This window comes from Podarcis melisellensis (genome assembly GCF_964234715.1).
Source record: "Podarcis melisellensis genome assembly, chromosome: 9".
Lineage (NCBI taxonomy): Eukaryota > Metazoa > Chordata > Lepidosauria > Squamata > Lacertidae > Podarcis > Podarcis melisellensis.
The window spans coordinates 5,658,958-5,682,727 of record NC_138541.1 but is presented as its reverse complement, the minus strand read 5'-3'; the positions used below and the strand labels follow the sequence as shown (position 1 = coordinate 5,682,727).

Genomic DNA, 23,770 nt, shown 5'->3' with positions numbered 1-23,770 from the left:
ACAATGGCAACCAGTTTGCCTCTATACCCCTGGCTCACTCGAGTACACTGAAGGAGAACTATGAAGCGGTGAAGTATGTGCTGGAGAAAATTGGTTATGATCAGCATAAGTGGTTTATTTGTGTTGACCTGGAGATGGTGAACTTTTTGTTGGGACAACAGCCTGGCTTCACCAAGTACCCATGTTTTCTGTGCATGTGGGATAGTAGTGACCGTGCTCAGCATTACACGAAGAAGGACTGGCCTGTGCAGGAGGAATTGGTGCCTTGCAGAGAAAGGAACGTCATCAACGACCCTCTGGTGGACAGAGACAGACTACTCTTCCCACCACTGCACATCAAGCTCGGCTTAATCGAGCAGTTCACCAAGGCTCTGGACAAGGATGGTGACTGCTTCACTTACTTGTGCCAGGCTTTTCCAGGATTGACCATGGAGAAGTTGAAAGCTGGCATCTTTGACGGTCCTCAGATCCGTCAGCTCATCAGAGATCCAGAGTTCGGAAACTCAATGAACGAAGTGGAACTGGAAGCGTAGAAGGCATTTGTTCTGGTAGTGAAGAACTTTCTTGGCAACAATAAGGCCAAAAACTACGCAGAACTTGTCAACAACATGCTGACTGCTTTCAGAAACCTGGGCTGCAACATGAGCGTCAAGATGCACTACCTATTTTCACATATGGACTGGTTTCCTGAGAACCTGGGTTCAATGAGTGACGAGCAGGGGGAGAGATTCCATCAGGACATGAAAGAGATGGAGACCAGGTATCAGGGTCGCTGGGACGCAGTCATGATGGCTGACTACTGTTGGACTCTGAAGAGAGACCTCCCTGCCGCTGAGCATTCCAGGAGTTCCAAGAAACGGAAGTTCAAGCCCTGAAGTTTGAAAAATGGTGAAACAACATGCAATTTACGTGTACTTACCTTTATCGATGCCCACCATTCAGTTTTCAGTAAACCTGACCTGATGGAGAGAAACAGATGCCATTTCCTGATTCAGCAGAGCAAAAATACCCTAAATCAGTTGTAGAAATCTAGACAACATTCAAAAAGTAAAAAATTGTTGCCCAGTGAATTCTTTCTTATCTGATTCTTTACGATTTTTGACTAACAGTTTTGTTTTGTTTTTATTAAGTTTAAAGCCTGCCACTTGTCCAAACTTTTGAATTTTTTTCTGTTAGTTTAGGGAGAGAATTCTTTGAATCTTCTACAGTAATTTTTCTTTATTTTTATTCCTACTATTCTTTATCCATTCTGATGTTCCTTGCCAGCACCTCCAGGAACAGAATGAACAAAAGCGGTTGTCAGAGCTGCCCCTAGGTCCCAGCTCACAAAGGACCAACGCCAAATCGTCGTTATGTACAAAAGTCTTTATTGAAGTTCAGTTTCCATTCCAAAGCCGCAGCGCGCAGCTCTACGTCTTAGACCTTAGATCGGCGAAGTCCCGTCTGAATCTCCTCCTCTCTGACACCAGTTTAAGATCCTAGCCCTGCTCCACCTTTTCCGCTGCTCTCTCCTCCTCTGGGTCCTCCTGCCCGCTGGGGCGTTCCCCTTTCTGGACTCTTCTGACGCTGAGTCGCTTAGCTCCTCCCCCTGCCTCCGGCGGGCTTTAGGACCCGGTTCCCAATCCTCATTCTCTGCTGTCCCGCGCTCCTGTACATTTGAACTTGCCTCTCGCGCCAACCCAGTGACCTTCCTCCTGACCGTTACGCTGCTTCTGTCACTGCTTCCCTCTTCCGGGATACTGGCCGGATCTGACCTCCCCTCCGTTGTCTGCCTCTCCGATGGAGGCGTGGTCAGCCCTGCCTTATCTTCTCTCCCTGGTGGGGAATCCACTGGCCCCGATACCTGGGACTCTTCCCCCCCCACTATGCTCTGGTGGGGAAGCTGGTCCTGATTTCCAACTGCTGCTCTGGGAGTTGCTGCTGCCCCCTTGCTCCTGGGGTGTTCCCCTTGGGAACCCCCTTCCCCTGGCCACTGGCGCCCCCTTCTGTGAATCTTCCGATTCGCTGGAGAGGCTTATGGTATCTCTCAGGCCACTGTCATCTTCTCCTACGCTCCCCTCGGATTCTTCCCCTTCGCTCTCCATCTCCTCTCTTCCCTGTGCCTCTGCTCCTGAGACCCTGAAAGCGGTGATAATGGACATCCTTGTCTGGTTCCTTTTTGTATTTTACATCGGCTTGTTATCACATGGTTAATAATCAACTTTGCATTCTGCTCTGAATAAATAGCTTGTATTCCCTTATTAAATTTTACTCCAAATTCCATTTCTTCAAGAACTTTTTTCATGAAGTCTCAAGATACATTATCAAATGCTTTTTCTGCATCTATAAACATCAGTGCTGCTTGTTTTTCATTTTGCACTCCTGGGTATTCAATTATGTTTAAAACGTTTCTGGTATTATCCTTCATTTGTCTACCTGGAACAAATCCTGCGTGATCTTGATGTATATATTCCTCCAGAGCTCTTTTCATTCTATTAACAAGAATATATGCAAACAATTTGTAATCATTATTTAATAATGAGATAGGCCTGTAATTTTTAACTAATGTTATATCTGATTCCTGTTTTGGTATTAATGTTATATAGGCCTCTTTCCATGTCTCTGGGACTTCTCCTGTTTTTAAAATCTCATTCATCATATCTTTTAAAGGAATCACAAGCTGTTCATTAAATTTTTTATAATACTTTGCTGTAATTCCATTTGGTCCTGGGGATTTACCTGTCTTTACTTGATTTATTGCATCTAATATTTCCTGTGGTGCTATTTTGGTATTTAATAGTATCTGTTTTTCATCCTTTATTTTTGGGAGTTTGCTAATTTTTATGTATTCTTAAATCAATGTCTTCTTTTCAATTCCTTTTTTGTAAAGATCTGTAAAGTACTTAATAAAGGCTTCCCTTATTTCCTTTGTTTTGCCAGTGACCTTGCCGTTATGTTTTATCTTGTTTATATATTGTTTTTGCTGACGTTTCCTCATTTGCCATGCCAGTGATTTCCCTGGTTGTTGGCATGCTCAAAATACTTTTGTTTCATCCTTTTAATTTTCCAACTTATTTCCTCATTAATCAACATTGAATATTGAATTTGTAATAGTTTAATTGCCTGTTTAACTCTCTTTATTGGTTTTTTTATTAATTCTTTTTCTTTCTCTGAAATTTCATCTAAAAATTTCTTTCTTTTTCTTTTCCCTTGCCTTTCTTAATCGAGTTTTGTTGTGTAAGCAGTCCCCTCATGACTGCTTTACTAGCATCCCATACTGTTTGAAGTTTGGTTCCATTGTTGAGGTTTAATTCAAATAATCTCCCAGAACCCTTTTTGCCTTTTCTAACAAATTTTTGTCATCTAATAAATATTCATTCAATCTCCATCTAAAGGTGGATTGAGTTTCTTTTGAAATTTCAATTATTATTATAGAACTATGATCCAACAAAGTTCTGGGATTTATTTCATTTTTTTTTTTTTTACTTTTGATTCTAATTATTTTGAAATCCAAACTGCATCCAGTCAGGCACTACTGCCATGTACATGTGAAAAAAAGGTGAACTGTTTATCAAACATATGTTTTACTTTCCAAATATCTATTAAATTCAATGTCTCCGTCATATCAAAAAAGGTTAAGGGTAGCCTACCTACTTTGGTGTCTTTTTTCCTAATTGTTCTGTCCATCTCTAATGATGGTACCCAATTCAAATCTCTCATTAGTATTACCTTCTCATCTGCAAACTCCAAAAGATCTGTTTCCAGTTTTTGAAAGAATTTTTATTTCTTTTCATTTGGTGCATGTATTCCCACCAATACTATCTTTTCTCCTTGGAATTTGATTTGTACCACTAGAATTCTCCCTTTATCATCTTTCTGAATTAGCTTGGGTTCAAGTTCAGGTTTCATATAAAATACTACACCACGTCTTTTTGCATTATCTGCCGAAATGAAATTCATCCCTAATTTTTTATTAATCAGAATTCTTTTGTGTTTATTTGCTACATGTGTTTCCTGGAGACAGATTAAATCTATGTTTCATTTAAGAATTTCATGTTCAATTCTGTTTCTCTTTGCTTTGTTATTCAATCCGTTCACATTCCAACTTAGTACTTTAAGATTTGCCATTGTCCTTTTTGTTTAAAAAATCTGTTTTTCCACCCACTGCTCCCCCAAGTGTTCCAGTGTCTCCTTTTGCTGTTCCAGGGGGCTTTTCAGTTCTTTTATCCCATCTCTGAATTCAGGATCCCTCCCATGTTTTTCCAGAAATTCATGAACCTGACTCTCCGTCACCCGTCTGTATCTTTTCTTTCTGTAGGTAAAGGAAATTTCTTCAGGAAATTCCCATTTGTATATTTTGTCAATTTTTTCTAAGGGCTGTTGTCAAAATCTTGTACCTCTGTCTCCTAACTCTTAATTTGAAGGGAATTTCCCAGAAAATGTTCACTTTTTGGCTCTCAACCTGCAGACCCTCTTCATAATTTTTTTGAAGGATTCCATCCTTCACTCTTTTTGTGAAGATGGGCAAAAGTTACCAAGATGTCTGCAGGCTGCTTTCTTTCTCTGGACGCTCTTGTCCTGACTCAATAAATGTTTTAAATTAATTTGTCCATCCCCGCTTGTCCCTCTCCCATCCAATCTGCTAAATTCTTACTCAAATATGTGGCAAGGCCTTGCTCTTTTTAATTTTCTGGTAATCCCCTTATTTGAACCGTATTAGCGTTCCGTTTTAATTGTAGTAAAAGAAAATGTTCTTCGAGCTCATTCTGCCTGTTAGTGAGACCCCCTATAGCCCCTGCCACTGCTCCTTGTTCTATCTTACTATCTTCCATCTCCCATGCTGACTTTTCCAATTTCTCAATTTTTGCTTCTAAAGAATTCACTTTTTCATCTAATTTATCAAATTTCTGCAAGAGCACTTCAGTACTATTCTCAATGTCAGCTTTTACTTCCCTAGTTAGTTTCTCCATTGACTGGTCCATTCCCTGTTTGAATTCTGCAAAGTGTAAAGCCATAAGTTCTGAAAAATTGGCTTGGGCCATTTTTTCTGTTTCTTCCTGAGCAGATGCTCTTCTATGCTACTTTCTGTCTTGTTGCCATGGCCAATTCCTGTTTACTTTTTTCCATCATGACTGTTCTCAAAGCAATTACTTCAGTCCCCCTCCAACTTCAACGTCAGGGCTGCCTGGTCTTATCTCTTTCTCACTGGAAGTCTCAGAGCCGAAAAATTCCACCTCCAAGCCTACCAGCAAAATCACCTCTTTACCCCCTGATACCACTTCTAATCTACACACAAATCAAATTTACAACTTTTATCTACACAAAATTAAAAAATTAGCAAAGATACCAATCCAAAATTATTTAAAATTGTTTAGAAGTAGCAAAGGAGAAAGAGAGAAAGGGAGGAGAGTAGAGAGAGTAGCAAACACAGTCTTGCCGTTACTTAATAAATCTTAAAGTTATCTGTTTGCAAACTTTACTCAGTATAGGTGAACCAGGCATTTTAAAAAAAATTATTTTATCATTTTTCAATATAAACAGCAACCACAAAAACCACATACAACAAAAACCACAATAACACTAACAACACAATTTAACAATTCAGATTTGAGTACTGATATACCTATAACTACACCTTTTTAACAATATTTCCCCACCTCTCCTCCCCCTATTACCCACCACTTTCTGCCTTATCGCTTAAGTATTCCTTCCAGATTTCTTCATATTTATCCATTCTTAATTTGCGTTGATATGCAATCCGTTTGTATGTAACTAGTCTCTCCATATTCTCAATCCATGTGCTCAATGGGATCTTTTTGCGGCTCTTCCAATTAATCCAAACAAGTTTTTTTGCTTCTAATATGGTACAGTACATCCAATTTTTTTTGACCCCTTGTAATTTCCCATGTTTCCGGTATATAATTTAGAATTAAATTCAAATCCCCTAAATAACTATATATATATATATATATATATATATATATGCAGGTTTTGGTGTCCTCGGGTGTCTTCCCGTGTAAAAGTTGGGGTGTCTAGGCGACGTTTCGACGAGGTCTCACTCGTCATCTTCAGGCTGGTGCTTTCGGCTTCTTGTTACTGGAACAGAGCAGGATCTCAGTGTTTGAGTTCCTATAAATACTGTTGAGGGGGTGTGGTGTATAGCCTCCAATGTTCTGGGCAGAGAGGAAGTTCCCAGGCTAGTGTGCCTTTTCTTCTTTTGTTCCTTAATTACTTGAGGGATATCTTGAGTGATTTCTTGAGTGATATCCTGAGTACCACTTAGGTGGGTCATTAGGTGTGGATTAGTTGCTAAAGTCTTTGTGTCTTGACCTCTTGAACTTTGTGAAGAGTTTTTCTGAGAAGATGGCTGTACTGCACTTAGTTGTGCTCTGGCTTGGCTTCGTGTATAGGGGCGAGCTGTGGTTTTGTGGCCTGTGTCAGCCAGATCTGTGTAGGGATTGCAGGGGGGTGCAGCATCCGGAGGTGCCACCATGGTTTGGCTACTGGATGGTGTCTGTAATTTATCTGTGGAGAGGGTCTGGGTTTGGGTCTGGTGTGGTTGATTGGTGATGGCGTTCTGTGTGCCTCTGGATCTGGTGTCAGTTTTTGTGGGGAGGGCTAATTTCCAGATGTCTGGCAAGCGGGATGTGTCGTCACGCTTGTTCATGTTGTGAGGGTGTTTCTCTATCTCGATGGCTTCCATGATTATTCTCTTGTGGTGATGTTCCATGTTAAAGAGCAATTTGGAATCTGCAAAATTAATTTCGTGTCCTGTTTCTTTCATGTGTTGGAAAAGAGAGGAAGTTTTTTCTTCTTTTTTGACGGCATTCTTGTGTTCTGCGATACGTGCATTTATTCGTCTGTTTGTTTGTCCAATGTACGTGGCTGGGCAGACTTTGCAGGGTATTTCATAGACCCCTTGGTTTTCCAACTGGATTTTATCCTTGGGGTTTCTGAGGATATTGGCTATTTTTTGGTTGGTGCAAAAGGCTGTTTTGATATTGTGTTTATGGAGGATTTTGCTAATTTTATCTGTAGTGCCCTTGATATAAGGAAGGAGGGCCATGCCATTGTTTTCTTCTGTGTCTTGGTTTTTGGGGGGTGTTTCTTTTTGGATTAGCTTCGTAACCCTGTTTTGCTGGTATCCATTGGCAATTAACACATTTGAGAGATTCTGTAACTCAGTTGTCAAGTGGTCTTTGTCAGCCAGGCGTTTGGTTCTGGAGATGAGAGTCTTGGCTACGGAGTTTATTTGTGCAGGGTGGTGGTGTGATTGTGCATGTAAGTAGCGGTTGGTGTGTGTTTTTTTCCGGTAGATAGTGTGTCCTAGGGAGCCATCAGGTTTTTTGTAGATTAGGACGTCAAGGAAGGGAAGTTGGTTGTTGGCTTCTATTTCCATAGTGAATTGTATTTTGGGGTGTAGGCTGTTGAGATGTGTGAGGAAGCTATCCAGTTTTTCCTTCCCGTGTGGCCAAATTACAAAGGTGTCGTCAACATATCTGAGCCAAAGTTTGGGTTTGTGTTCTGACTTGTCTAAAGCATTGGTTTCAAAGTGTTCCATGTACAGGTTTGCGATGACCGGTGAGAGGGGTGATCCCATAGGTGCTCCTTCTATCTGTTTGTATCTTTGTCCATTGTGGATGAAGTACGTGTTGGTTAGGCAGTGGTTGGTCAGGTCCAAGATGTATTCGGGGGGATTGTATTTGTTTTGAATGGCTGTCAAGGCTTCATTAATGGGCACTTGTGTGAAGAGAGATACAACATCGAAGCTCACAAGTAGGTCATTAGGATGTAGGTTTTGCTTCTTTATTGTTTCTATGAACTGGAAGGAGTTTGGAACGTGTGAAGAGATGGATTCTGCATAGGGCTGAAGTTGCTTGGCGAGAAATTTAGCGAGATTTTGTAGAGGTGAGCCTATGGAGCTGACTATTGGTCTGAGTGGTGTTCCTTCTTTGTGTATCTTGGGGAGGCCGTAGAGTTTGGGGCATCTGGATGATTTTTCTCTGGGGATGATTCTTAGCTGGATTTCTTCACTGATAGGAGAGGCTTTTATTTTGGATTTGGTGGTTTTTTCCAGATAGGTGGTGGGATCTGTTTTTATAGGTTGGTAGGTAGGATCTTGGAGTAGATTTGATAGTTTTGCTTGGTAGTCCGATGTGTTCATCACCACAGTGGCATTACCTTTGTCTGCTGGGAGAATGATTATGTTGTTGTCTTTCCTCAGGTTGGTGAGTGCTTTCTGTTCTTCTTTGTGTAAATTGCTTCTGGGTGGTTTGCTGGAGCAGAGGATGTTGGTGACTTCAAGTCTGATTTTATTGGCTTCATCTGGGTTGATTTTGGTTAGGCTAGCTTCGACTCCGCATATGATGTTTTCCGTGGGGATGCGTCTCGGGGCGACTGCAAAGTTGAAACCTTTGGAGAGTACTTTGGTTTCAGTTGTGGTGAGGATCCTGTCTGATATGTTATGTACTGTTTGTTTCATGGGTTGTTGTGGAGGGTGGCTGGGCTTCTGGCGTTTCTCTAGTTTGTGGAGTTTGTTGGTGTGTGTGTCTGTCTTATGTGAGGTCTCCGTTTCAGCTCTCCAGACGGCTAGTTGTTTGCATTTGTCCCAGAGTGCAGGGTGGATTTTGTTACAGAGTTTGAGGTGAAGAAATCACTCAAGATATCCCTCAAGTAATTAAGGAACAAAAGAAGAAAAGGCACACTAGCCTGGGAACTTCCTCTCTGCCCAGAACATTGGAGGCTATACACCACACCCCCTCAACAGTATTTATAGGAACTCAAACACTGAGATCCTGCTCTGTTCCAGTAACAAGAAGCCGAAAGCACCAGCCTGAAGATGACGAGTGAGACCTCGTCGAAACGTCGCCTAGACACCCCAACTTTTACACGGGAAGACACCCGAGGACACCAAAACCTGCATTCCTGTACCCGTGAAAATCTACGAAAGCATATATATATATATATATATATATTACTAAATTTTATTTCTAAATTTCTTTTGACCTCTTTCCACACAGATACATAATTATCTTTAAATAGATTTATGTTTTTGAGAGTCAACCAGATACCCAAATGTTTACCTTTTTGACCACCAAAATTCCTGTTTTATCTTGTAATTCTTTAATTTGTTCCTGATTCATATTTTTAACCATCATTTTTGTTTGGGCTTTATTTAATTTAAAATCTGCTAATTGCCCAAACTCTTCAATTGCTTCCAATGCTTCCGTTACACTGGCTTGTGGCTCTTCTAACATTAGTACCAAGTTATCTGCAAAGGCTTTTAACTTGTATTCCTTTGTGCCCACTTTAATTCCTTTTACACCTTGTGTCTCTCTTAACTTTTGTACCAGAACCTCTAAAACTGATATGAACAATAAAGGTGATAATGGTCTTGTTCCTTTAGAAATTTCAAAATTATCTGTCAAAACATTATTAACTATTAACGTCGCTTTTTGTTCTGAATAAATTGCTTCTATCCCTTTCAAAAACGCCAGAAGCCCAGCCACCCTCCACAACAACCCATGAAACAAACAGTACATAACATATCAGACAGGATCCTCACCACAACTGAAACCAAAGTACTCTCCAAAGGTTTCAACTTTGCAGTCGCCCCGAGACGCATCCCCACGGAAAACATCATATGCGGAGTCGAAGCTAGCCTAACCAAAATCAACCCAGATGAAGCCAATAAAATCAGACTTGAAGTCACCAACATCCTCTGCTCCAGCAAACCACCCAGAAGCAATTTACACAAAGAAGAACAGAAAGCACTCACCAACCTGAGGAAAGACAACAACATAATCATTCTCCCAGCAGACAAAGGTAATGCCACTGTGGTGATGAACACATCGGACTACCAAGCAAAACTATCAAATCTACTCCAAGATCCTACCTACCAACCTATAAAAACAGATCCCACCACCTATCTGGAAAAAACCACCAAATCCAAAATAAAAGCCTCTCCTATCAGTGAAGAAATCCAGCTAAGAATCATCCCCAGAGAAAAATCATCCAGATGCCCCAAACTCTACGGCCTCCCCAAGATACACAAAGAAGGAACACCACTCAGACCAATAGTCAGCTCCATAGGCTCACCTCTACAAAATCTCGCTAAATTTCTCGCCAAGCAACTTCAGCCCTATGCAGAATCCATCTCTTCACACGTTCCAAACTCCTTCCAGTTCATAGAAACAATAAAGAAGCAAAACCTACATCCTAATGACCTACTTGTGAGCTTCGATGTTGTATCTCTCTTCACACAAGTGCCCATTAATGAAGCCTTGACAGCCATTCAAAACAAATACAATCCCCCCGAATACATCTTGGACCTGACCAACCACTGCCTAACCAACACGTACTTCATCCACAATGGACAAAGATACAAACAGATAGAAGGAGCACCTATGGGATCACCCCTCTCACCGGTCATCGCAAACCTGTACATGGAACACTTTGAAACCAATGCTTTAGACAAGTCAGAACACAAACCCAAACTTTGGCTCAGATATGTTGACGACACCTTTGTAATTTGGCCACACGGGAAGGAAAAACTGGATAGCTTCCTCACACATCTCAACAGCCTACACCCCAAAATACAATTCACTATGGAAATAGAAGCCAACAACCAACTTCCCTTCCTTGACGTCCTAATCTACAAAAAACCTGATGGCTCCCTAGGACACACTATCTACCGGAAAAAAACACACACCAACCGCTACTTACATGCACAATCACACCACCACCCTGCACAAATAAACTCCGTAGCCAAGACTCTCATCTCCAGAACCAAACGCCTGGCTGACAAAGACCACTTGACAACTGAGTTACAGAATCTCTCAAATGTGTTAATTGCCAATGGATACCAGCAAAACAGGGTTACGAAGCTAATCCAAAAAGAAACACCCCCCAAAAACCAAGACACAGAAGAAAACAATGGCATGGCCCTCCTTCCTTATATCAAGGGCACTACAGATAAAATTAGCAAAATCCTCCATAAACACAATATCAAAACAGCCTTTTGCACCAACCAAAAAATAGCCAATATCCTCAGAAACCCCAAGGATAAAATCCAGTTGGAAAACCAAGGGGTCTATGAAATACCCTGCAAAGTCTGCCCAGCCACGTACATTGGACAAACAAACAGACGAATAAATGCACGTATCGCAGAACACAAGAATGCCGTCAAAAAAGAAGAAAAAACTTCCTCTCTTTTCCAACACATGAAAGAAACAGGACACGAAATTAATTTTGCAGATTCCAAATTGCTCTTTAACATGGAACATCACCACAAGAGAATAATCATGGAAGCCATCGAGATAGAGAAACACCCTCACAACATGAACAAGCGTGACGACACATCCCGCTTGCCAGACATCTGGAAATTAGCCCTCCCCACAAAAACTGACACCAGATCCAGAGGCACACAGAACGCCATCACCAATCAACCACACCAGACCCAAACCCAGACCCTCTCCACAGATAAATTACAGACACCATCCAGTAGCCAAACCATGGTGGCACCTCCGGATGCTGCACCCCCCTGCAATCCCTACACAGATCTGGCTGACACAGGCCACAAAACCACAGCTCGCCCCTATACACGAAGCCAAGCCAGAGCACAACTAAGTGCAGTACAGCCATCTTCTCAGAAAAACTCTTCACAAAGTTCAAGAGGTCAAGACACAAAGACTTTAGCAACTAATCCACACCTAATGACCCACCTAAGTGGTACTCAGGATATCACTCAAGAAATCACTCAAGATATCCCTCAAGTAATTAAGGAACAAAAGAAGAAAAGGCACACTAGCCTGGGAACTTCCTCTCTGCCCAGAACATTGGAGGCTATACACCACACCCCCTCAACAGTATTTATAGGAACTCAAACACTGAGATCCTGCTCTGTTCCAGTAACAAGAAGCCGAAAGCACCAGCCTGAAGATGACGAGTGAGACCTCGTCGAAACGTCGCCTAGACACCCCAACTTTTACACGGGAAGACACCCGAGGACACCAAAACCTGCATTCCTGTACCCGTGAAAATCTACGAAAGCATATATATATATATATATATATATTACTAAATTTTATTTCTAAATTTCTTTTGACCTCTTTCCACACAGATACATAATTATCTTTAAATAGATTTATGTTTTTGAGAGTCAACCAGATACCCAAATGTTTACCTTTTTGACCACCAAAATTCCTGTTTTATCTTGTAATTCTTTAATTTGTTCCTGATTCATATTTTTAACCATCATTTTTGTTTGGGCTTTATTTAATTTAAAATCTGCTAATTGCCCAAACTCTTCAATTGCTTCCAATGCTTCCGTTACACTGGCTTGTGGCTCTTCTAACATTAGTACCAAGTTATCTGCAAAGGCTTTTAACTTGTATTCCTTTGTGCCCACTTTAATTCCTTTTACACCTTGTGTCTCTCTTAACTTTTGTACCAGAACCTCTAAAACTGATATGAACAATAAAGGTGATAATGGTCTTGTTCCTTTAGAAATTTCAAAATTATCTGTCAAAACATTATTAACTATTAACGTCGCTTTTTGTTCTGAATAAATTGCTTCTATCCCTTTCAAAAACCCACTCCCCAAACCCATCAATTCCCAATTTTTCTTCATAAAGTACCAAGAAATGTTGTCAAATGCCTTTTCTGTGTCTATGAAATGCAATGCGGCTTGCTTGTCATTCCTGGTCTCCAAATCTTCAATTATATCAACTATTTTTTTCATATTGTCTTTCAACTGGCAACCAGGAAGAAAGCCCTGATTTAAAATCAACTTAAATCTATTTGCTAGAATATTGGCAAAAAGTTTATAAACATTATTTAACAACGAAATTCGTCTATAATTCTTTACATTCATTAAATCTGTTCCTTGTCTGGGAATTAATCTGATATACGCTTCTTCCCATGTTTTTGGAGCCTGGCCTTTTGTCATGGCATTTTTTATTTATTTATTTAGTTGTTTATACCCACCCGTCTGGCTGGGTTTCCCTACTCTGGTCAGCTCCCAATAGAATATTAAAAACACGATAAATACATCAAACATTAAAAACTTCCCTAAACAGGGCTGCCTTCAGATGTCTTCTAAAAGTCGGATAGTTGTTTATTTCCTTGACATCTGATGGGTGTTCCACAGAATCTGCCATGCTGATCTGCCCGGGCAGCCATGGGCCCTCTGAGAGGTTTTTTTGGGGAACCACGATGCTCTCGTGGTCTCCCCCTTCTTCAAAGCACTGGGGCTCTTTCAGCCGAAACAGCTCCTGGCTGCCATACCGGGAGACCAACCGGAAATCAGCACAAAATTGCATATTAATGCCCGGTTCCTAAGGTCATTCCCTGCTGGTGTCAGGTCTGGGAAATGTCTTCTTTGGGGGACCACACTGCAGGGGTGGGGTGGCATCTGAGAAGAAGCAACCTCTGCCACTACCTTGCAATTGGGGAGCTAGGCACTGGATATCTCAAGGGGGTCAGTTGTCAGACATCTCTCTTCTTTGTGTGTTGCAGGGAGGGCCTATGGGGATATCCAGGCACCTGTATGTTCCACTGTGAGGTACACCTCCTCTTTTCTGCTCCGTGGAACCATACAAATCTGATACGGACAAGCAATTGCTATATGCAGCAAGGAAGGAGATTCTGTACCTATTAAATTTTACTGGTTCTGCTCTGTGGAACCATGCAAATCTGATACGGACAAGCAATTGCTATATGCAGCAAGGAAGGAGATTCTGTACCTATTAAATTTTACTGGTTCTGCTCTGTGGAACCATGCAAATCTGATACGGACAAGCAATTGCTATATGCAGCAAGGAAGGAGATTCTGTACCTATTAAATTTTACTGGTTCTGCTCTGTGGAACCATACAAATCTAATATGGATAAACAATCTGATATGGGAAGCAAGGAAAGAGATTCTGTAGTTATTAAATTTTAGTGGTTGGCATCTGTCTGTCTTGCGAGACAATGGAGTGTGCCTCTACCTTAGCAGCACTGAAATGACCTCCCTGGGGTGCAAACCTGGGCAGGGTGGATAATGATCCTGCCCAGATGACAAGACCCCCTCTCAGCCTTGCTGATGTGGTCCAAAGGAAAGCACAGCAAGACGTTTGGCACCAACTTAGCTGCAGGGCTTATTCTTACATGACTGCCTGCTTGTTGATACTGATATAGTGGTACCTTGGTTCTCAAACTTAATCCGTTCCGGAAGTCCATTCCAGAGGGATTGTTTTCCCATAGAAACTAATGCAAAATGGATTAATCCATTCCAGAAACTTTTAAAAACAACCCCTAAAACAGCAATTTAACATGAATTTTACTATCTAATGAGACCATTGATCCATAAAATGAAAGCAATAAACAATGTACTGCAGTCACACAATCAATCAATCAATCAGTAGCTGAACTGGGTTCCACACAGTCACAAAAGCAAAATAAAAAAGAGCCGCAAAAATGAAAAATATATAGCAAAAACAGACAGAAATCAGCGTAACAGTCAAAACGGAAGTGTGGCACTCAAATCAGAAGCATAACACTCAAAACGGAGAATCTTCGACTTCCGAAGAAAGTTCGCAAACCAGAACATTTACTTCCAGGTTTGCAGTGTTTGGGTTCCAAGTCGTTTGAGTACCAAGGCGTTTGAGAACCAAGGTGTCACTGTAATTCATTTTCAAAAGCACTTTCCCTGTTACATGCCAGCATGAATAAAGAGCAGAGGTGGTCTATTTTGTTGGAAAAACTGGACAAGAAGAAAGGGTTTAATTTCCTTCATGAGTGTAAATCACCCCAAGAATGAGATAAGCCAACAGGCGCATGGTCAGCCAAGCCAGTTGCTATGGCAACAGCCCAATGCCATCCATATAAGTGATTCTGGCACATCAGCTCATTGTGTCCGGGGTCTTGTGCTGCGTGTTGGGGTCAGGCTTGTGAAGTGAGGGAGTCTGTTCGGAAGTACTGATTTGGAGTCTGTGTTACGTCTTCAACTGCTGGAGCAGCAGAGATACTTTCTACTTGTATGTATATATCTGCAAAAGCTATATGTATCAACATCTGGAACTGTTTTACTGAAGCCTTGTCTTCTGCCACAGTAAACGATTGGGACCTTAGGCTGCCTCTGTGGGGTGAGCGGAACTGGGGGCAACTTCTGCTACTTGGGTATCTCACCTCACATCGCCAACACATCCCCGTTCCAGACTTTCCTCCTTCTGCAAGGCAAGTTACTCATCCCCTGGAATAACGTTGCACAGAAAAGCTAAGGTGGCTGAAAATGAGGAAGAATCAGTCCCATCTCTAGCCCCGCAATGAAGACCCAACAAGTGCATTTAAATTCCTGCTAATGTTTTGACCTGTTTACAATGATTTTGTATCTACATTATAAACATTTCCCATTCTTTTTAAAATTTCTTGTCTTCTTGATTCCTGAGCTTCCAGAAGTATGGCTGTTTTGTGGTGGCTGCAATCGTGGCAGAGGAGGAGGACGCAAAGGGAGGGAGGGAGAGGAGGGGGCAGGGCCAGAGTGAAAGTGGGCGGGGCCAGGGTGAGAGGGGCGGGGCCTCCATCGAGGTCATGATGATAGAAGTGTTGCATCGATGCAAAGGGGAGCTATGAAGGGTATAAAGAGCCAGGCGGTCCAGGAAGGAGGCAGAAGCCAGGAGAGGGAGACAGCCTGTGAGCAAGATTTGCAAGCCCACCAGAATGCCTGAGACCTCTCTTCTAGTCTATGTCCTTTGCCTACTCACCTTGTCTTCGGCTTGCTATATCACGAACTGCCCTCGGGGAGGAAAGAGATCAGTCTCAGACATCCAGAATTGGCCTTGGCGAGGAAAGAGAGAAGACATAGAACTCAAAGAATACAGACCGGTAGGAGAGAGAGAGAGAGAGAGACAGAGAGAGAGAGAGAGAGAGAGAGAGAGAGAGGAGAGAATCTCAGTTGATGCACCTACAAATCTCAATTGATGTGCCTGTCTCCGAAAGAGACTGCTTTTCTGCTCCTTTGCTGGTTATGGGGGAATTGTTCCAAAGGTGTCTTTGTGTCCCTAATCCCTTTTCTGCTTTGCTCTGCCTCTCAAACCTGTTTCTGCTCTACAGGGATGGAGCACTGCTCCTTATGGGAGAGAGAGAGGTGCTGCAACTGCTGTAGCCAAAGAGTGAAGGATGGCTCCCTCAAGGCTGCCGAGACGACCCTTCCTTTAAAGGACATTTAAAGCGCACCCACGCTAAATCCTGGGAATGGCAGTCTACCCCTCACAGAGCTACAATTCCCAGGACCCTTAACAAACTACAATTCCCAGGTTTATTTAGGTGCTTTAAAGGTGTTCTGAACACACGGGGTGTGTGCTGCCGTAGATTTATATGTCTATATGAGAGGGAGATAAGACAGTAAGCATCTTAGGAAAGACAGTAAGCATCTTAGGAAAGACTTTAATTTGTGTCTTAGATTGCACCTACATTTATTCTGGCACAATCTCAGAAAGAGGCAAAGCCTCTATTAGTCACGGTGCAGGGATCTCAAAGCACAGCTTCCAACCTTGAATGCCGGCCCATTTCTGTTGCCTGTGTTAAGTGCTGCTCTTCTCTGTACCTCTGTTCCCTAGAGAAGCTTGCAGGGCTAGCAGAGCCAAGTGTGGTTGCTTGGGGTTCAGATTTGGCCCACAGCTTGCCACTAGCCCATAGGTTAGACATGTGTCAGTCTCTTCATTTATCTGTGAGCTGGACAATGTGAAACCCTCGCTCGAGGGAAACAATGAGGCCATGCTCTGTGCACAGCTCATGCACTAGAAATGTTGCAGATTAGATTTATAAGTATTTTTCATACCAGCACTTGTACTGAAGCATTTACTCCCTTTCAACGCTCTTTTCCAAGCTGCATGGCAAGTACTCTGCCTTCCTGCAAGACTATTCCTTTGCAAAGGCCTCAATTAATGCCTCAGTAATTAAATGGGAGTGTAGTGCAGGCCTAGACATAGCGACTCAAAAGTAAGCCTTATTGAGTTCAATAGGACTTGCAACCAGGTAAGTAAGTACAGGATTGCAACCTTGATTGCACAAAGCAAGGGTGGGGATGCTGAGGTCCTCCAGATGTTGTTGGACTACAACTCCCAGTATCCTCTGGGGCATTTGGCCATGTTCCCTGGGGGTCTGATGTGAGCTGCATTGCAACACCAGCTAGAGAGCGGCATGTCCCCCATCCCTGACTTTAAGCTTCAGCACCTACTTAAAACCCTTTTCTTTTATTTAGATGATTTTAATACTTTTTGCAAATTGCTTAAAGGCTTCCTTACAATCAAGCGGGATATAAAATTTGTTAAAGAAATACATATTAATTGGTTGTGATCAGCTTGTTGAGCCAAACGTTCACATTTGCACTCGGTTCAAATGAAGATTCCTGGTGTGATTGGAGTAAAAAGAAAGTCCATTTCAGAGCTTTGCTAAATAGAAAACAGATTCAGACAGAGGCACATCACTCTGCCTGGTAGATGTGGTGAGAAATATTAAATATAAAATGATTAACTAATACAATGCCTGTATGAAATGGGGAGAGGGAGAGCAATGTGAGTACCTGGAACTCCTTCGAGAAAAGGTAGGATATAAACGTTGTCATAATCATGATAATGTGCATTAAATTCAGTGTGTCTACCCTGAGTAACGTTAAGAGGGATGTCACCCATGGTGTTTAGACCTAGGACAATATGCTTAGGACTGTAGCCTCAAATGGTTTTCAAAGGGGAATTAGAGAAATCCACCCTGGGGGACAGGTCTGTGTTAGCCAGCATGGTTGGATGAAACCTTCAGCTTCAGAGGTAATATACCTCTGAATACCAGTAGCCAAGGCAGGGACAGGGATTCCACTGCTTGTGGGGTACCTGGCAGCACCCGGCTTGTTGCTGTGGGACAAGGAACGTTGGTCTGGATGGATTTTCGTGAGCCCTGCTGGATCAGACCAAACACCAATCTAGTTCAGCATACCTGTAGTCACGTTGCCGTAGCCAAACTCGAACTCAGCACCACCCATTCTCTCTCTGTCTGTCTCTCTGTCTCTCTGTCTGTCTCTCTCAGTGCATCACCTGTGGTCCTGAAATGAGCGGAAACTGCTTTGGCCCCAGCATCTGCTGCGGAGAAGAATTTGGCTGCCTCATTGACACCGAGGAAACTCCCCGCTGCCTGGAGGAAAATGACCTGCCTGACCCCTGCACGTCTGGCTGGAAGTGGTGCGGTGAATATGGGAGATGTGCACTGCCGGGCATATGCTGCACTGTCGGTAAGGGTATCCGTGTGCGAGAGATGAAGCTCAGCAGGAGGGGGTGCTGGAGAGAGGAAGAGGGGGAATGTGAGTCAGAAAAGTCAGGTGGAAAACCACCGCCAAGGCAAAGAAACATTAACAAGTCATGACCAAGGGTCATTTAGTACAGCCCCTGCAATGCAGGAATCTCAACTAGATCATACAAGACAGATGACCATCCGACTTACCATTAAAATCTTCCACTGCCAAGCAGCTCTTACGCTCAGAAGGTTCAGCAGCAGAAAGTTCTTCCTAATGTTTAGTCAGACTCTTCTGTCTTGTATTTGAATCTATTGCTTTGGGTCTTGAAGCAGCAGAAGAGAATCTTGCTCCGTCTTCCATGGGACGGCCCTTCAGATATTTGAAGACGGGCCCAGTTCTCCAATCTGTGAAGCTCATCTTCAGTCCTGATCCTCTGAGGTTTTAGCTACCCCTCCCAGTTTGGCGTCATCTGCAAATTTGATGACACCCCACTTGTCCTTTTCTCCCAGGATTGCAAGGAACCATAGGGGAGTCCTTTTGGGCCTCAGTTAGTCAAACAGCTACAAATCCACCTAACAGTTCACATCCTCTAGGCCACAGTTTACCAGCTTCACTGCAAGAATATCATGGGAGACTTTGTGACCAGCCCAAAAGGCTTGCCAGAAGATTAAAGCACAGAAAATCTTATATTTGTTTACTCTTTTCTTCCACAGACAACTGCACCGAAGATGAGGAATGCACGCTTCCCTGAAGTCTACGAGGGGGCAGCCTCCAAAACATTGGTTCTCCAACTTGTATTTCAGAACGCCCTCAGAAAAAGAAGAATCCGAAGAATATCTTAAATAGCGTAAAGAAAAAATAAAAATTTGGAGGCAGAAATGTAAACACACAGCAAATAATAAAAGTCTTTTATTGCATTGTGTTGCATGTTTTGTCCTGTGTCATATTTGCAGGGAAACGCTTGATATTTTCAAATACGTGGTGGGGAGACTTTGGGCCCCTTAACGGTGGTGTTTTATTGTAGCTATGTTCTGGACACAAATCCACCCTGGTAGTGAATTTAGCCTGCTTTAGTTGGTTAGAATAATAGAGTGCAATTATTTTGCTGTAGAGGGAAGAAAGAAATCCATGATGAGAGAAAGCCAGTAATTAAAAGTTCCTTCCCCTTTCAGGGAAGAAGAAGACAATTTGTATGTTTTGCTCTATAGGACGCACTTTTCCCCATCCAAAAATGAAGGGGAAATGGGTGTGCGTCCTATAGAGCGAATGCAGGTTCCTTGGCTTCAGCGATAGCAACGGGAAGCCTCCGAAGCGCAGAGGGAGCTCTCCCTCCGTGTTCCGGAGGTTTCACGTTGCTTTCGCTGAAGCCTGGAGAGCGAGAGGAGTCGATGAGCGCAGACCCCCCTCGCTCTCCAGGCTTCAGTCAGCTATCCGCAAGCCTTCGGAGTGCAGCAGGAGTTCCCGCCGCGCTCCAAAGGCTTGCGGATAGCAGCCTGCAGCCTGAAGTCTGGGGAGCGCAGCGCTAACTCCCGCTGCACTCCCCAGGCTTCAGGCAGCTATCCACAAGCCTTAGGAGCGTGCCCCCAGCCCCACAAGCTCCGGGAGCAGCAGCAAGGCTGCACACAACCTTGCCGCCGCTCCTGGACCTGTTTTGGGGGCTGGGGTCGGGGGAAGCTTGGGCCTCCCCTGCCCCAGCCCCGCGGCTAAAAACCATCCCACTCACTGTCTTGGCTTCTGCCAAAGCCGCGCACAGCCTCTCCCGGCTGGAGAGGTTGCGCACGGCTAAAGAGGAAGCCAAGACAGCCAGCGGGATGGATCCTGCTAGTTGTCTTGGCTTCTTTGCTCTTTGGGGCTGGGGGGGGGGAAATATTTTTTTCCCTTTATTTCTCCCCTAAAAACTAGGTGCGCACTATGCTCTGGTGCACCCTATGGAGTGAAAAATACAGTAATGCTTCAGCTGCCCCATGCAATTAAGATAAAATTAGAGGCACTTTGGAAGCAGAAGCCTGCAATTAGGAAGCAATTAGAAGCAGAAGTCACAAGAAGGAAACTTCTAATTCAGATTGCAGGGGAACGCTGCTCAACAGAATTCCTTCTGAGTACAGTAAATGTAATAGAAGGCTTTGGGAATGGGCATTGCCTGATTATATAGCATTCTATATAGTGTTGTACCTAGGGACGCGGGTGGCACTGTGGTTAAACCACAGAGCCTAGGGCTTGCCGATCAGAAGGTCAGTGGTTCAAATCCCCACAATGATGGGGTGAGCTCCCGTTGCTCAGTCCCAGTTCCTGCCAATCTAGCAGTTCGAAAGCACATCAAAGTGCAAGTAGATAAATAGGTACCGCTCCGGCGGGAAGGTAAACAGCGTTTCTGTGTGCTGCTCTGGTTCCACTTTCAGATGTGTTGTGTACTGTGCTGAATCCTAGAACAATAGGATCCAGAATGCAGCAGTCTGACTGGTCCACAGGAGCCACCCAATCCAGCTCCAGGTGGAAGTGAATCAGCAACCTGATTGGCCTACAGGAGCAGCCCGGAATTAGCCAATCACGCGGGGCCCATTGTGTAAATAATGTATATATAGCTAGACGTTTGGGGGAAAGTTTCATTCATTGCTACTATGAGCTGAACAAAGAGCATGAAATTCACACTCGACACCGAGTATATTTCAAGATGATTGTAGAAAAACACCACAAAAGGGCCATAACATGAAGATAACCTCCAAGCACCAGCCCTCCTGACCTAACGTCTCCTTTATTCTCTTCTGAGTCAGGAATAAAAGGTCTTGCATGATTGCCCCTCTCTCTAATGTACCCGCTTTTTCAGTAATTGCCCTAATGCAGTCTGGAAAACTGATCTTCTTCCTTACGTAACAGCTGCCTTTAAGCCAAGGTGGTTATGACCAGAACAACATAACAAATTAGCGTTTCTCTCTTGCTGGGCTTGAAGAAGAAAACCAACTTAAGGGAAAGCAGAGCTGGTGGAATGGTGTTAAAAAAGACAAGCTGGCCTTCAGATTGGACCACACTCTGCTTTTCAGACCTGCTCTTCATCCAGATTAATCGGCCATTTGGACAGAGTTGTCAGCGGCAAAAGAAGGCAGGGCTTTGCACCTTAGTATTTAGTACTATTAAAGATGCAGGAGTCTTTTCATTGCCCTATACAGGTGAAACTCGGAAAATTAGAATATCATGGAAAAGTTCATTTATTTCAGCAATTCAACTTAAAAGGTGAAACTAATATATGAGATAGACTCATGACATGCAAAGTGAGATATGTCAAGCCTTTATTTGTTATAATTGTGATGATCATGGCGTACAGCTGATGAAAACCCCAAATTAATGATCTCATCAGCTGGTATTGGTCTTCATTAAGACCACTGTGCTTCATTAAGTCCAGGGTCAACACAGGTGTCTACCAGGAGATTTTGGAGCACTTCATGCTTCCTTCCACAGACGAGCCTTAAGGGGATGCTGACTTCATTTTCCAGCAGGACTTTGGCACCTGCCCACACTGCCAAAAGTACCAAAACCTGGTTCAATGCCCATGGGATTACTGTGCTTGATTGGCCAGCAAATTCGCCTGACCTGAACCCCATAGAGAATCTATGGGGCATTGCCAAGAGAAAGATGAGAGACATGAGACCGAGCAACGCAGAAGAGCTGAAGGCCGCTATTGAAGCATCCTGGTCTTCCATAACACCTCAGCAGTGCCACAGGCTGATAGCATCCATGCCACGCCGCATTGAGGCAGTAATTGATGCAAAAGGGGCTCAAACCAAGTACTGAGTACATATGCATGCTTCTACTTCTCAGAGGTCCAATATCGCTCTATTTGCAATCCTTGTTTTGCTGATTTCATTTAATATTCTAATTTTCCGAGATTGTTAATTTGGGGTTTTCATTAGCTGTACACCATGATCATCACAATTATAACAAATAAAGGCTTGACATATCTCGCTTTGCATGTCATGAGTCTATCTCATATATTAGTTTCACCTTTTAAGTTGAATTACTGAAATAAATAAACTTTTCTATGATATTCAAATTTTCCGAGTTTCACCTGTACTTAAGACCAATGAGAAATACCTAGTGCTCTTGTTCTGTTAGTGCAATGATTTATGTGCACGATAGAAATGCTGCCCCCCTTTCTCCACCTCTGCCCACCCCTCACTTACCCCAGACCTCCCCTGGAGGGTTGGAGGAAGCCCAGAACAGATTTAACAGAGCATGGGATACAAAACCAGAGGTGTCACAGTCTCATATTATGCTTCATTGGGAGATCTTGTTTTGGTAGGGGCAAAAGCTCAGACCCTCCAAGTGCCCCTATTTTCCAGGGACAGTCCTGGATTTATAGAAGCCGTCCTGGGTTCTGATTTGATCCCAGAATGTCCCACTTTTCCTTAGGACGTCCCTGTTTTCATCGGAGAAATGTTGGAGGGTATGGAGTTATGCCACCCCCCAAGCCAAGGAGATAAGTAACTCTACAACCTTTAGAAGGCATCTGACGGCAGCCCTGGAAGATTTTTTAAATTGTTTAATGTTTTATTATGTTTTTATATACGTTGGAAGCCACCCAGAGTGGGCAGGGTATAAATAATAACATTTATTATTATTATTATTATTATTATTATTATTATTATTATTGACGTCCCTATTTTCATTGGGGAAATGTTGGAGGGTGTGAAATCTGTCCACGATACATTCTCTGTTCCTCCTCCCCAAAGACCTGCAATACAATCACTGCCCTTCAGAGTTGCTGTATTAATAGGTGAATTTGGTAAAGGTAAAGGGACCCCTGACCATTAGGTCCAGTCGTGACCGATTCTGGGGTTGCGGCGCTCATCTCGCTTTACTGGCCGAGGGAGCCGGCATACAGCTTCCAGGTCATGTGATGAAATATAGCTCTGTAAGAGGAACGAGGAAAGACTGCGGAAGTGAAATATACTCAGTGTCGAGAGTGGATTTCATGCTCTTTATTCAGCTCATAGTGGTGAGGAGGAATGAAAGTTCCACCAAAATATTTGCTTTATATACATTATTTACACAATGGGCTGCACGTGATTGGCTATTTCTTGGATTCTCCTGTAGGCCAATCAGGTTATGGATTCACTTCCACCTGGAGCTGGATTGGGTGGCTCCTGTGGACCAATCATGCTGCTGCATTCTGAATCCTATTGTTCTAGGACCAATCAGACTGCTGCATTTTGGGTTTTTATTAATATAATAATTTTTATTAAGTTTTCCATTTTAACAATCCAATCAAATCGCATTAAATATTCCAAATTGTACAAATACATATCATAAAGTCCAAATATTTTGCTAAATTATAATTTTTTTTTTGTTGGGTGTTCCCATGCTTCGAGTTCAGTAGGGTCCAATCATCTCATGTTTCTACTGTCTTGAGTGTCCAATAGTCCTTTCTTTAAATCTTCTTGTTGTAATCCTTCTTTCTTTCATAGCCTCTGAGTTGTTTCCACAGGTGAGCTGAAGTGATCAATAATATACTTCTGTATGAACTTTGTAT

The 23,770-nt window shown here is 42.9% G+C and overlaps 2 protein-coding genes across 4 annotated transcripts in view; one reads left to right on the top strand and one right to left on the bottom strand.

The window, feature by feature from the left end:
* Positions 1-23,770, bottom strand: part of LZTS3 (leucine zipper tumor suppressor family member 3) — a 327,722-nt gene that overhangs the window by 134,119 nt on the left and 169,833 nt on the right. The gene's annotated exons all lie outside the window — the stretch shown is intronic.
* Positions 14,899-19,112, top strand: LOC309378458 (oxytocin-neurophysin 1-like). 3 transcript variants are annotated; one of them, XM_081926566.1, is made up of 3 exons: positions 15,642-15,845; positions 18,042-18,243; positions 18,960-19,112. In XM_081926566.1, the coding sequence occupies exons 1-3, from the start codon at positions 15,681-15,683 to the stop codon at positions 18,995-18,997; spliced, it is 405 nt and encodes a 134-aa protein (XP_081782692.1). In that variant the 5' UTR covers positions 15,642-15,680; the 3' UTR covers positions 18,998-19,112. The 3 variants fall into 3 exon arrangements, 1 of the variants encoding a protein (XP_081782692.1); XR_014172090.1 differs by lacking the exons at positions 15,642-15,845; positions 18,960-19,112 and adding an exon at positions 14,899-14,998 and having other exon boundaries at positions 18,042-18,105; XR_014172089.1 differs by lacking the exons at positions 15,642-15,845; positions 18,960-19,112 and adding an exon at positions 16,492-16,997 and having other exon boundaries at positions 18,042-18,119.